Raw genomic sequence first — 11,839 nt, forward strand, 5'->3', positions numbered from 1 at the left:
ATCAGAGAAAACAATTTTCATTAAATTACTGGGTGAATTTGCAAGGGCATGGACAGGACCACCTCACACAGGAAACACTTACACCTTGTTGGGAGAAAGAGGTGTATGGGCTCAAACTGTGGTCATAAATATTTTGTACTTGTACATCAGACTGCGTAGTTATGAACTGAGTTTTGTAACCTTGTAAACATCTGAAAATGTTATGTTTGTGCATCTAGAATGTGTGTGTGTGCAAAAAAGATTAGTTTGTACTTGTTAAGGTCTGTTTACAAATACAAAGCAACAAAATGTGAGCTCTATCTAATCTAGCGATTTAAGTTACATTTGCTCATGTTTTTGAAGATATGTAAACAGGTAAGAATAGTTAATAATTCTAAAAAAAAATGTAAATACAATTCATACTTTTTCTCAAGTAACTTGCATCTGCTTCCTCACTGATAAAGCTTCCATCCAGTTAACAACAGTAGTTGGTGTGAGCAATAATATCATTACAACTGAGCATGGAGGACAATGACAAATTATTTAGTTACATTAATTTCAGTGATTTTTGTTAAGAAAATACACAGTGTGATGATGCTTACATTAATTGATTGGACCTTTTTATGTTAAGAATTAGTTGAAAATATGTTTTGTGAACTTTTCCCTCAGAACTGCTGGCTGACACCCACTACTGTGGTTGTCTCAGTGAGCCTGTGTGGAGACAGTGACCAGATAACCAAGCTAATACACATCATATAAAATACTGGTTGATAAGAAGGCAACATGAAAACATTTTCTAACATCTTTATTTGCTGCTGCTTTCAATTTATTATGCTCTGGAAATTAATATTTAATTTTAGACAGTATTACATAATACCTTTTTATGACTAGATAAACAGCCTGGTGACTTCATTTGACAAAGTCGGTCCACTGTGAACTTCAGTTCAACCTGAACTGAAGATGAGCATTCCACATCTGATCACATTCATAAATATCTTGGAAAACTGGCTGGAAATTAAGTCCACTGGAGAGAGCTGCTGAATGAAGAACATCTCATAAATGATACATTACTTCTTGACTGTAGCCTTGAGCATATTACCTTGGCTTGTCTCATATCAGGACAACCACAGACTGCAGTGATAACACTGATAATAACGGCATTAATTACGACATCCTTCGACTTTCATCCACTCTAACGATTACAAAACCTGGTGTTGAATGGAAAGGCCGTGTTTAAAGGGTTAGTGGACTTCCTGAGTTCATAGACCAGCCCTAGTGACAACTAGCTATTTTTCATCCTCATACAGTACTTCATCTATGGGCACATCATGGTTATCAACAGGTACTTTTTCACAAAGCTGCTCTTTGAAGGCCAAGGCAATTGTGTAGGGCTTGCCTTTGGGGTGTTTTTTGCAACGCTCCAGGTAGTTATCATAGAAACCCTTCCCTCGTCCCAGTCGGTTCCTGGCACGGTCAAAGCCCAGCCCTGGCATCAGGATCAGGTCCAGACCTCCTGGATTGTGCAAGTAGACGGTATAATTACTGTTAACGTTCTCATTGTGTCTGTAGATATACATCCTAACTCAAAAATGTAGGAAGGAAAACCTGAAGTCCTTGTATGTTCCCCTGACAGATTTATGCCTGAGATAATAAAAGCTCTTGGTCCCCATTCAACATTTGCTAAATCGTCTATCGGGAAACTTGGGGTAACCCTTGATTCCGGTCTTATGTTGGATGTTTATGTCAAGTCTCTGGTTCAGTTTTGCTTCTATCGCTTAAGAAACGCTGCCAAATTAAGTCCTATTGTATCACACACTGAACTGTAGATTGGTATTCATGCATTCATTTCATCACATCTGGATTACTGTAATTCATATTTATTTTTCTAAGAAAAAACTCCCTTTTGCGTTTGGTTAACTTTTTGAATCATTACTGAAGACAAATGTAGGCTTTTAGCACACACTGACCCAAACATGTTTTGTTTTAACAGACATTGTTGTTTTGGTTGTTTTTATTGTCTTCTTGTTTTAGTCCCTCTTTTTATTTATTCTTTTAATATTTTTTTATTTTATTGCATCGCAGTTGTGCATCGAATTGTAATCGCAAAGGGTTGAATTGCTAAAGTAAATAGTGAAGGAGGTAAAGGACAACCTTTGAAGGCCAACGCCTCTAGGAACGGGGTAAGCAATTTAGTTTTAATTGTTTTATATACATCAGTTGGTGCAACTTTTTCCCTGTTTTCATCCTGTTTATGGCTGTTTCTGTTTCTTCCTTGGTAATCACTTGTTACAAGTGGTGCGCATCTCCCTTTTCTATAAAAGCAAAGAAATTATTTTAGTTTTCCCATTTCCATTTCCTGTTTCTATTTCAGTAATGTATAGTTTTGCATAAAACATTCTAAAAGGGTTGTTGATTTCCAATGGGTCTATGAAATGTCCTGATTTTTAAAAATCAGATATTAGATCTTAATATAATGTTCTGAAATGCCCTGCAAAATAAACTGCGCAACTCAAACCATGTATACTCTGTGGTTTAGAGCAGGATAAACAGGTTAGCTTGCAATACTGTGGTGAATTCAAAGTAAAGCACTGTCTTGAACTGGTGTGCAGTGGCTGTGGTGTTCATGGTTACATCAAGTGTAACAGAGAATTTGAGTTGAAAGTTGAATTTTAGACCAACCACATTCAGTGTAACAATCGGTTAGTATTAAGGTGTGTCTGCCCCTATTGCTCTTATTAATAAAAGTGTCTTGTGTGTGTGCATGCTAACCTGAAGCCAAGGCTTCCTCTCTGCTGTTATCATCCTCAGCAGGTTGTCGGATATTCCAGGAGGTCAGAGGCAGCGTCTCTATGTCCTGCAGACTGTTGACCTTCAGCATGTCCATATGACTGCTAGTGCTCTCATATCTAGGAATGAAGCAGCTTTTACCACACGTAAACATGTCCTTGATGATTTCCTGAGTATTTAATTCATCCTTCATACTCAGAAACACAGCAATCCGCTGAGAGGACATGTACTTGGGGTGACTGAACAACTGAAAGAAAATGCAGATGAAGAGAAAATCAAAGTTCTGAATCCTTAATCTTCCATTGAGTAAATAAATTTAATTAATTTAATTGAAAATACACTGTAAATCTTAATGCTCAAAGTAATTAAATTTTTAATTTAATTTAATTTAATTTAATTTTTTAAAACAATGATATCTAACATTTTCTTACATTTGAGTTAATTCAACGTATTATTTTTGACCAACTTAACTTGTTGGGCCACTCTTTGCGACTTGCAAATAAGGACTTGCTACTATCATTTATATCATTTAATTTTACTTATTTATTTCACTCCTATAGCAGTAATCTTTAGAAGGTTTTTGTGTCAATTTGAAAAGAAATATCTTTAGTCTAAGATACACTGCCAGTAAAAAGTTTAGACACTTTTTTCTTTAATTTTAGGACTATTTACATTGTAGATTCTCACTAAAGTCATCAAAACAATGAATGAACACATATGGAATTATGTAGTAAAAACAAAAGTGTGAACGCAGATAAATGGCCTACAGCAGCGGTGCCCAACCCCCGGGCCTCGGACCGGTACCGGTCTGTGAGTCGTTTGGTACCGGGCCGCGAGAGTTGAGGCTCAGGTGTGAAATGTATAGTTTTCAGGGTTTTTATCGGTTTTCAGCGTTATTTTGTTATCGTTTTTATCGTTAACTCTGTTTTCCTGGGCCTTTTCACGTGTGTTATGAATAAATTTTCTTTTTTCGGTACCGGTACTAGTTTTATTTTGTTGTATTTATCCGCGACACCTTAAAGGCCGGTCCATGAAAATATTGTCGGGCATAAACCGGTCCGTGGCGCAAAAAAGGTTGGAGACCGCTGCACTAACAGAGTTGCAGAATGGGATTTCACCTTGGGTGTGTTGTCCATTACTATGAGCAAAATTCAGTCCTTATACAACCATTGCAAGAGCTTTGTTTACACTGGCAGCAATAAGTCGGACTTGTTCCAGTGGGTGTTGGACTCCGCCTAGGCTGCACTTTGTCACTGATTCTGTACATAATTTTATAGACAGAATTTCTAGGTGTAGCCAAGTGATGCAAGGCTGGTGTGTCAAAATCTCATCTCTGCTTTTTGCAGATGATGTGGTTCTGTCAGGTAGTGGCCTCCAGTTCACACTGGAGTGGTTTGCAGCTGAGTGTGAAGAAGCTAGAATGAGAAACAGCATCTCCCAAGTCTGAGCAGGAAAAGTGTGTAGTGGCCACTTTTGGGACAAGTTAGTTCCCCGACTGGATGAGTTTAAGTATATCGGGGTCTAATTCACAAAGTGGGGGGAGAGGATGATTGACGGATGCTTGGGGCCCCGGCTACAGTGATGCAGACGATATACTGGTCAATTGTTGTCAAGAGCGAGCTGAGCGTAAAAGCTGGAGCCAGAGTTCAGCCATCCAGGAGGGGCTCAGACTAGAGCCGCCACTCCCTCACATCGAAAGGAGACAGTTTAGGTGGTTCGTGTATCTGACAAGGATGCCTTTTGGGTGAGGTCTGCCGGGTATCTCCCATTTGGAGGAGGCCCCGGAGCAGACCTCCATGTCAGGTTCCATGTTCTATTTATTTATTATTATTATTAATATTAATATTATTATTTATTTATTCTATGCCATTTCTGGATAATGCATCAGTTTTTCACACAGGTCCATGTAAGTTTGGATCCCCCCCCCTTAATAATAAACACCTTTATTAGAAACTGCATTTTGTGTTTGGTTGTTGCACAGTGTATTGTTAGATAAAGGTCCAGCTTTATTTTTGTTTTACAGCTTTGATAAACTACCAATTTATCAAGTGTACCAATTAAAATTACATGGAAGGCCATAATTTTTAAACAGATACTCGATCCGTGTGTAGCGGCAGGTCAGTGGATCACAGCCTGTCCACTAAGAAACTCGACTGTAGCTGACATTAGAAATGATTGTGAGCTGTTAGCATTTTCCCCACACTGAGCCACTAAAACAGATCTTTGTGTTACTCCACCTGCTAAATCTCACTTTAACCCCTGACTGTTGTCATTTTTCTGTTTAGGTGTGGAAGCAAAGTCACCCCCAACTATTTGTCTCTATTCCCTTATTGCTTGTGTCATAAATAACAGTTTCAAAATAAGTACATTAGAATTTAGATTTACATAACCGTTCTATTTTCTTATAACATATTATTTTTGTTTTACAGTAATATATGAGAAGGTCTAGCTTCCAGTGCTGAAAGTAGTTGGTAGAAGTGTCCTTTTTAAACTTTCTTACTTTTGTACATTTCAGAGCTTGGACCTTTTCACTTTTACTTCAGTAAAGACGCTGAATAAGTACTTCAGCTTTTGCTGGAATAATTTTTTAACACTAGCATCTTTACTTCTACTTAAGTACAGCATGTCTGTGCTTTTGCCACATCTGTATACACATGTATTTGCATATATGTAAAAATGGCAATCTTCATTTTCGGCGAACTCTTTGTAATAATCGCAGAAATGTTAGAATCTGGGGATGCAACATCTGCGACACATATACTGACTTCCATGAACATTTCCTTACCTTCTGTGAAACGACAAGAGACTGCCGCCGTTTCTCGTCGTCCGTCACCGTGGCAACCCGTCGCTTTACGTCTTTCCTCAGGGCTTGCTTTGCTGCTCGCAATGCGGCCATTCTAACATTTAATCAAGCTAAATGAAAAGAGATGATTTACGTTAAGTTTGAGCACGTCTACTGGCAAACTCTTCGGTACCGAGTTGAGTAACAGAAGGGATTTCGACATCTATTCTGCTTCATGCAGCTGTCCCAACATTAAACACTAACAGGCTTATCAACACAAGACTGGCACTGTGACGAGTAAACGAAGTCAAATCAGGACGACCCTGACCCGTAAAAGATCCGTAAACATTCCAGTAAAGCTGTAGCGGACACCACTACCGAACATGTTTCTTCTTTTGTATTTTAAACGTACTTCGTCCTCGTTTTTGCCACGTTGCTGCCCCCACGCGTGTTGGAATCGTCACTGCGTTTTTTTTATACTTACAGTTAAACAGTGACGACGTATAAGGGTGCGCGCGCATACTTCTGATGACGTAGCCACTATAGACTAGGGCCGTTTGTACTTGCCTTCTCGTGGACTTGTGATACGTCATCAGTCGCAGACTGTTCCAGTCAAGTAGCCAAGTACGCTCAAAATTCCCGGATGTGCTCTCGCTATGTGTTCTCCCATTCTATCGAGCACGTATCGGTGCTGATTGGTGTAGACTTGATGCAGTCAAATATCCCAGAATGCATTTCGTCCAAAACTGAAAGGCGGCAATGGCGGAGGAGAGTGATAAAGGCTGAATTCGTACTTTATTACATTTTTTTCTTCTTGGTGCTTATTGGCATTTAACAAACAACGAATTGCTTTATTACTGCCACCAACTAGAGTGGAGTGTGGATGTCACATAAGGATTAGATCCAATCATACAAATGTGTTTGTCTTAAGTATTGTGTGATAACTTTTATTTCTTGAGTTATTTCCAAGAAACTCAGTTAAATCTAGTTTCAGTTTAATTCTATTTAGGCTTTGAACCAGTTGTCTTCTTTTTTCCTCATGCCTCTCGACAGTGTAGTATAGCATGCTGTACTGTCTCATTACCTCCACAATACACAGCACGTTCTCCAGTGCAATGGTTCCCTAAAATAAATAGTGTGCTGTTTAGCTAGGTGTGCCCAAAGCGGTCTCTCTCTTTGTCGGTTGTCATGTGTAGGTCCCCACCCTCCTCACCTGTGGATCGACACCCACCTTTTTGGAAATTTAAAAAAAAAAAAAGGGGGGGGGGGGGGGTGAGTAATATTAACTCTATTCTAAGCATTAGCTGTCTGTACATTTTTGGAGTCTACTACAAATAATAACAATAATAATAATAACATCCACCATGTTATAAAAACTCTGTTAAAGGAGAGTTCCATTGTACCATGTAAAACTAACTTAACATCAAAACATCAACCACTTAACAAACTCTGAAAGCTTTTGAGTTTATTAGTCTCCTCTCATAAGGAAAATGAACCCAACAGTTTGTTGGGACTCAATTGGATAGCTCATTTTACAATGTATTTTAATAGAGAGAATCTTCCTTCAACCTACTCTTTCAGTTCTAAGTGCTTGCAGATACGCTACAGACAGCATTTAAAACATCAGCAAACATTGAGCTTTTGAGTACGGAAAAAGATTAGGGGCAAAAGAAAAAAAGTGGGCATGTCTTTTTTTTCTTCTTTTCCAAGAACTCTGAGAAAAAATAATTCTGGGAAAAAGTCAGAATTCAGACTTTTTTCTCAGAATTCTGGAAAAGAAAAGAAAAGTGGCCCTAATCCTTTTCTGTAATTGAGCCTTTAATCAGCTTTTACAGTTTTTCCCAATTGTTTACACACATTTTTTGAAAGCATGCCTCATATTGTCAGAACTCTACACACAAATCAAAAAAACACACACGCAATGGGCAAAACCCTCCTGCAAAATGAAACTCTACATTCAAAACAATGTAATTTCTTCTTACAAGAAGTCTAAGACCAGGCAACAAAAGAAGTTGGTCGGAAACCACAGCAAAAATACGGAGAGAGTCCCAAGCGGCCAGAAGAGAGAAGGATGCAACACCGAGGATGTGGACAAGTGGGTGAAGAATTTGTCTGACAGACAGCTCACCCAAACAGAGAAAAACTTCCTTGCTAAAGGGTTGAATTTTGCTGTCACACCGAGACAAACCCCGCTAGTGGAGCTGATCACAGCCACAGAAACAGCAATTCGTAACAACAATATTGCAGAAGTGGAAGCAGAGCAACTACGGACCAAAGTTTTAGCCTGTCTCAGCAATGCGAAGCCCCCAGCATCCAACATCACCATGGAGGAGAGGAAGGCACTCACATCACTTAGTAATGACAACAACATTATCATCCTTCCGGCAGACAAGGGTAGGTGCACAGTATTGCTAAACCAAAAAGACTATCATGAGAAAATACTTATGAGCCCCTGAAACGAGACCCAGGAAGTGGTTACAGGAAGAGGGTGATAGACTGTCTGAAGCAGTTAGAACAAGACAAGGCTGTTGACCGGACCTCATACCACAGGCTGTACCCAGGGGAGTCTACACCAAGTCTGTATGGTTCACCAAAGATACACAAACAGAGTGCACCTTCAAGAGCGATTATCTGTATGATCAACTCTGTCACCTATAACATCTCCAAGTTTCTGGCTTCGATCCTCAACCCGTTGGTAGGCAGCTCTGAGCACAACATCCAGAACACCCTGGATTTTGTTGGGAAGGTGAGAGATGTCATTATGGAGGCAGATGAAACCATGGTCTCGTACGATGTTACATCTCTCTTCACTTGCATCCCAGTCACAGAAGCGTTGGAGGTAGTCCGTAAGAGATTACAGGATGTCCCCAACCTCAGCAACAGGACCACTCTCGGCATCGACCAAGTGTATTTGAACTGTGTCTTCATTCCACCTACTTCACATACAAGGGTCAGTTCTACAGGCAGAAACATGGGTGTGCCATGGGCTCCCCAGTTTCACCCATCGTGGCCAATTTGTACATGGAAGAAGTGGAAAAGAGGGCTTTGCTATCCTACCCTGGAACACCACCAAGTAATTGGTTCAGGTATGTAGATGACACCTGGGTGAAAATCAAATCTCAGGACGTACCACAATTAACGGATCACATTAACTGTGTGGACCGAACCATCAAATTCACCAGGGAGGATATGAAAAGTGGCAGGTTAGCCTTCTTAGACTGTGAGATTTCCATCAGTAATGGGGGACATCTAAAAGCTGATGTGTACAGTAAACCTACGCATACGGATCAGTATCTAAGGTTTGACTCTCATCATCCACTGGAGCACGAACTGGGCGTCATCAGGACGCTACAACACAGAGCGAACACCATCCCCACTGACACAGCAGCCAGGGAGGCAGAAGAACATCAAGAAGGCCCTGAGTAAATGTGGTTATCCCAGCTGGACTTTTGTCAAAGCTGGAAAGGCTCCTAAAGAAAGCTCCAGCCGATCCAGGAGAGAAGAACAACCGCTGCCCAAGAGAAAACCTGTAGTGATCCCATATGTGTCAGGAGTATCGGAGCAGTTGAGACACATTTTTTCTAAACACCAGGTCTCTGTGGCTTTTAAACCCCAAAACACGCTGCACCAAAACTTGGTCCACCTCAAGGATCGGGTCCACCGACACAAACAGAGTAACATAGTGTACGCTGTTAAGTGCAGGAGGATTGCCAGGATTTATACATCGAGGAAACCAAACAACCTCTGGCTACAACACAGAAGAGCTACCTCATCAGGCCAGGACTCAGCAGTCTATTCACACCTACAGGGCAGTGGACACTCTTTCAAGGATGAGGATGTAACATCCTGGACAGGGAGGAACGCTGGTTTGAGGGCGGAGTCAAGGAGGCCATTTACGTGAAAAGGGAAAGACCATCTCTGAATCGAGGAGGGGGCCTAAGGGTACATCTTTCACCATCTTACAATGCTGTGATTGCAGCCATTCCCCAACTCTCTGTGAATGGTACTCATGGTTATTGATCAGTGGTTGTTGATCAATGGTCATGAGAATTTGCATAATTATGATTAAGGAACTGACCTCCCAGCCCATTGTTCCTTCAGTGGTGCTGGTTTCAGTCATTATGCAAATGTACTGTTTATAAGGTTGAAACCTGCAGTCAGCTGAGACTGAAGACGTCACCTGATGATGACGAAACGTTTCTCCCAGAAAACGCTACGTCCAGATGAACAGAATCAACTTTTGGAGAATGTAATTTCTTCTCAAAATGGCATTTTGTTTTCAAATGACACACACAACCCATCACCAGTTCAGCACTGATGTGCTTAATGTAAAACACTATGACCATTTCTTCTCCAGTCATCATAAGGACTTACTGTAAGCCTTTTTTTGTTTTGTGTTACACAGACAGTACAATGGCCTGTCAAACAATGGGGAAAACTGTAAAAGCAGAGATAGTGTCAGTCTCACAAATCCAAACTGAAAGCTACAATAACCCAGTTTTATCTGAATTTGAAAGCAGGAAATTGGAGATCATCCAGATTTGACAAAACAAATAGAGCAGGAAGTTTTTTTAACACCCTCCACCCCCAAAAAGGGCAAAGTCTAGTATGATTTTCTGTTAGATGAACTCAGAGTTGGAGTCAGAGCAATTTAAAGGCAGAAACTCATCATTTTATTTTCATTCTGAATAAGATTTTTCAAATCAAGTAATATTTTTTTCAAAAACTCATGGGGGCAGTTGTGCCACCTGAGTGGGTCAACTGAGCCACAGGTTGCAGAAATGATCCCCGGCTCCTGCAATCGATTTTCTCGCCCAAGGATGCTTAAAACCCTTATTTACCCCATTGCTTTGCAAGTATTACTGCACGTGTGAGAAAGTTAGGTAAAAACACTGTATATGTGTGAGATCAGGTAAATGAAATGTGTCCTAGAATTATATAGAATATATAGAATTAAATAGTTTTGAAATGAAAAACAGTGACAATGATAATAATAATTCTCTTACACAATGTGGATAATGTAAGAGTAATCTTTATCAGATTGTTTTTCTTTTGCATTTGGAAAGCTAACTGGCTCCTGATATGATACAGTAACACTGATCTGCAGCTGATCAGCCAGGTAATCTTCAATGTCCAGAAATTTAATTTAACAAGTTTGCTGATGCTCTCTTGATCAATACAGAACACTATGAATGGTGTAGTCAACAAATGTCCAAAAACAGTCCAGGGTACAGATGTGACAGCGATATGATTATTAGGGTTTAAGTTACAGCACAAAACAAACTTGATGGGCAGAGGAAGAGGAGAATGAAGTACAGGAGAAGATCCAGGCGGGAAATGCCGGAAGAAGAGTCGCATTAATACTTGTTTTTGTTGTAGTATAAAACTGTATTGCCCACTTTAAGGGTCATGCTTTTTGTGGAGCAGACTGCTGGTTCACATCAAGGTCCAGCTCAATGTGACTTGTAATTTCAACTGCTGAAGTGAATTCCATCTTTTAAAAGATGAACTTCCTTTAAGAAAAGAAAACGAACAGTTTATGGACAAATTCTGGTTTCGGGTGAAATTGTGACAACTGTGACAATTAGGGATGCACCGATACTGGTATCGGGTATCGGCCTCGATACCACATTTTCTAAAGTACTCGTACTCGTTAAAAGTCCCCCGATACCGGGGACCGATACCACGGTCTGAGACCTGTCTATGTTTGAGCGGCATGTAAGGGGTTAATCACAGGCGCCGAGTGCCTGCCCCCAGGCGCCGAGTGCCCGCCCCCAGGCCCCGGCTGCAGCTCAGAGCGGGGAGAAGGGGAGGCGAGACATGTCATCCGTGTGGAACTATTTCAAACTGAACAAGACACGAAAACAAAGGCGGACTGCAAATTGTGCTCAGCGAAATTGTCCAGAGGCTCTAAAGGTAGCGCATTTAACACAAGTAATTTAATCAAGCACCAAAATCCCAACAGACAACGAGTACAAAGAGTTTACCCACGCTTATTTACCCACGCTTATTTACCCACGCTTACTAGCACAGAGGAGCATAGCTGATGCTATAGCAGTGGGACGGAAAATAGTTGGGCATTTTAAACATTCGGCCTTAGCCTACTCCCGCCTCGAGGACATTCAGGGACAGCTCAACCAGCCAATGAAGAGACTGCAGCAGGACGTACAGACGCGCTGGAACAGCACGTATTACATGCTCCAGTCCCTCATCGAGCAAAAGCGAGTGCTGGGCGTGTCCGAGCACGAACTCCCTGACTATCTCACCGCTCACCGATGGGCTCTTATGGAG

General features: G+C 40.8%; 1 protein-coding gene across 3 annotated transcripts; it reads right to left on the reverse strand.

Annotated features, from left to right (window-relative positions):
- Nucleotides 1–769: 769 nt before the first annotated feature.
- mthfs (5,10-methenyltetrahydrofolate synthetase (5-formyltetrahydrofolate cyclo-ligase)) lies at nt 770–6,052 on the reverse strand. 3 transcript variants are annotated; one of them, XM_087843021.1, is made up of 4 exons: nt 6,033–6,052; nt 5,552–5,679; nt 2,749–3,013; nt 770–1,492 (listed from the first exon to the last, which is right to left on the reverse strand). In XM_087843021.1, the coding sequence occupies exons 2-4, from the start codon at nt 5,660–5,662 to the stop codon at nt 1,266–1,268; spliced, it is 603 nt and encodes a 200-aa protein (XP_087699147.1). In that variant the 5' UTR covers nt 5,663–5,679; nt 6,033–6,052; the 3' UTR covers nt 770–1,265. The 3 variants fall into 3 exon arrangements, with proteins under 3 accessions (XP_087699147.1, XP_087699146.1, XP_087699143.1); XM_087843020.1 differs by lacking the exon at nt 6,033–6,052 and adding an exon at nt 5,961–6,030; XM_087843017.1 differs by lacking the exon at nt 6,033–6,052 and adding an exon at nt 5,877–6,003.
- Between the last annotated feature and the right edge of the window lie 5,787 nt (nt 6,053–11,839).

This window comes from Neolamprologus brichardi, chromosome 1, assembly GCF_056152115.1.
Source record: "Neolamprologus brichardi isolate AB-2024 chromosome 1, ASM5615211v1, whole genome shotgun sequence".
NCBI classification, from domain to species: Eukaryota; Metazoa; Chordata; class Actinopteri; order Cichliformes; family Cichlidae; genus Neolamprologus; species Neolamprologus brichardi.

Excerpts from the sequence above, each read along its gene's own strand:
- mthfs (XM_087843021.1), bottom strand. The coding sequence starts at position 5,662 with ATGGCCGCATTGCGAGCAGCAAAGCAAGCCCTGAGGAAAGACGTAAAG. Across the intron at positions 3,014-5,551 it reads CTCTTGTCGTTTCACAGAAG|TTGTTCAGTCACCCCAAGTA; the intron begins GTAAGGAAATGT and ends ATTTTCTTTCAG. Across the intron at positions 1,493-2,748 it reads AGAGGAAGCCTTGGCTTCAG|GAGGTCTGGACCTGATCCTG; the intron begins GTTAGCATGCAC and ends TGCACAATCCAG.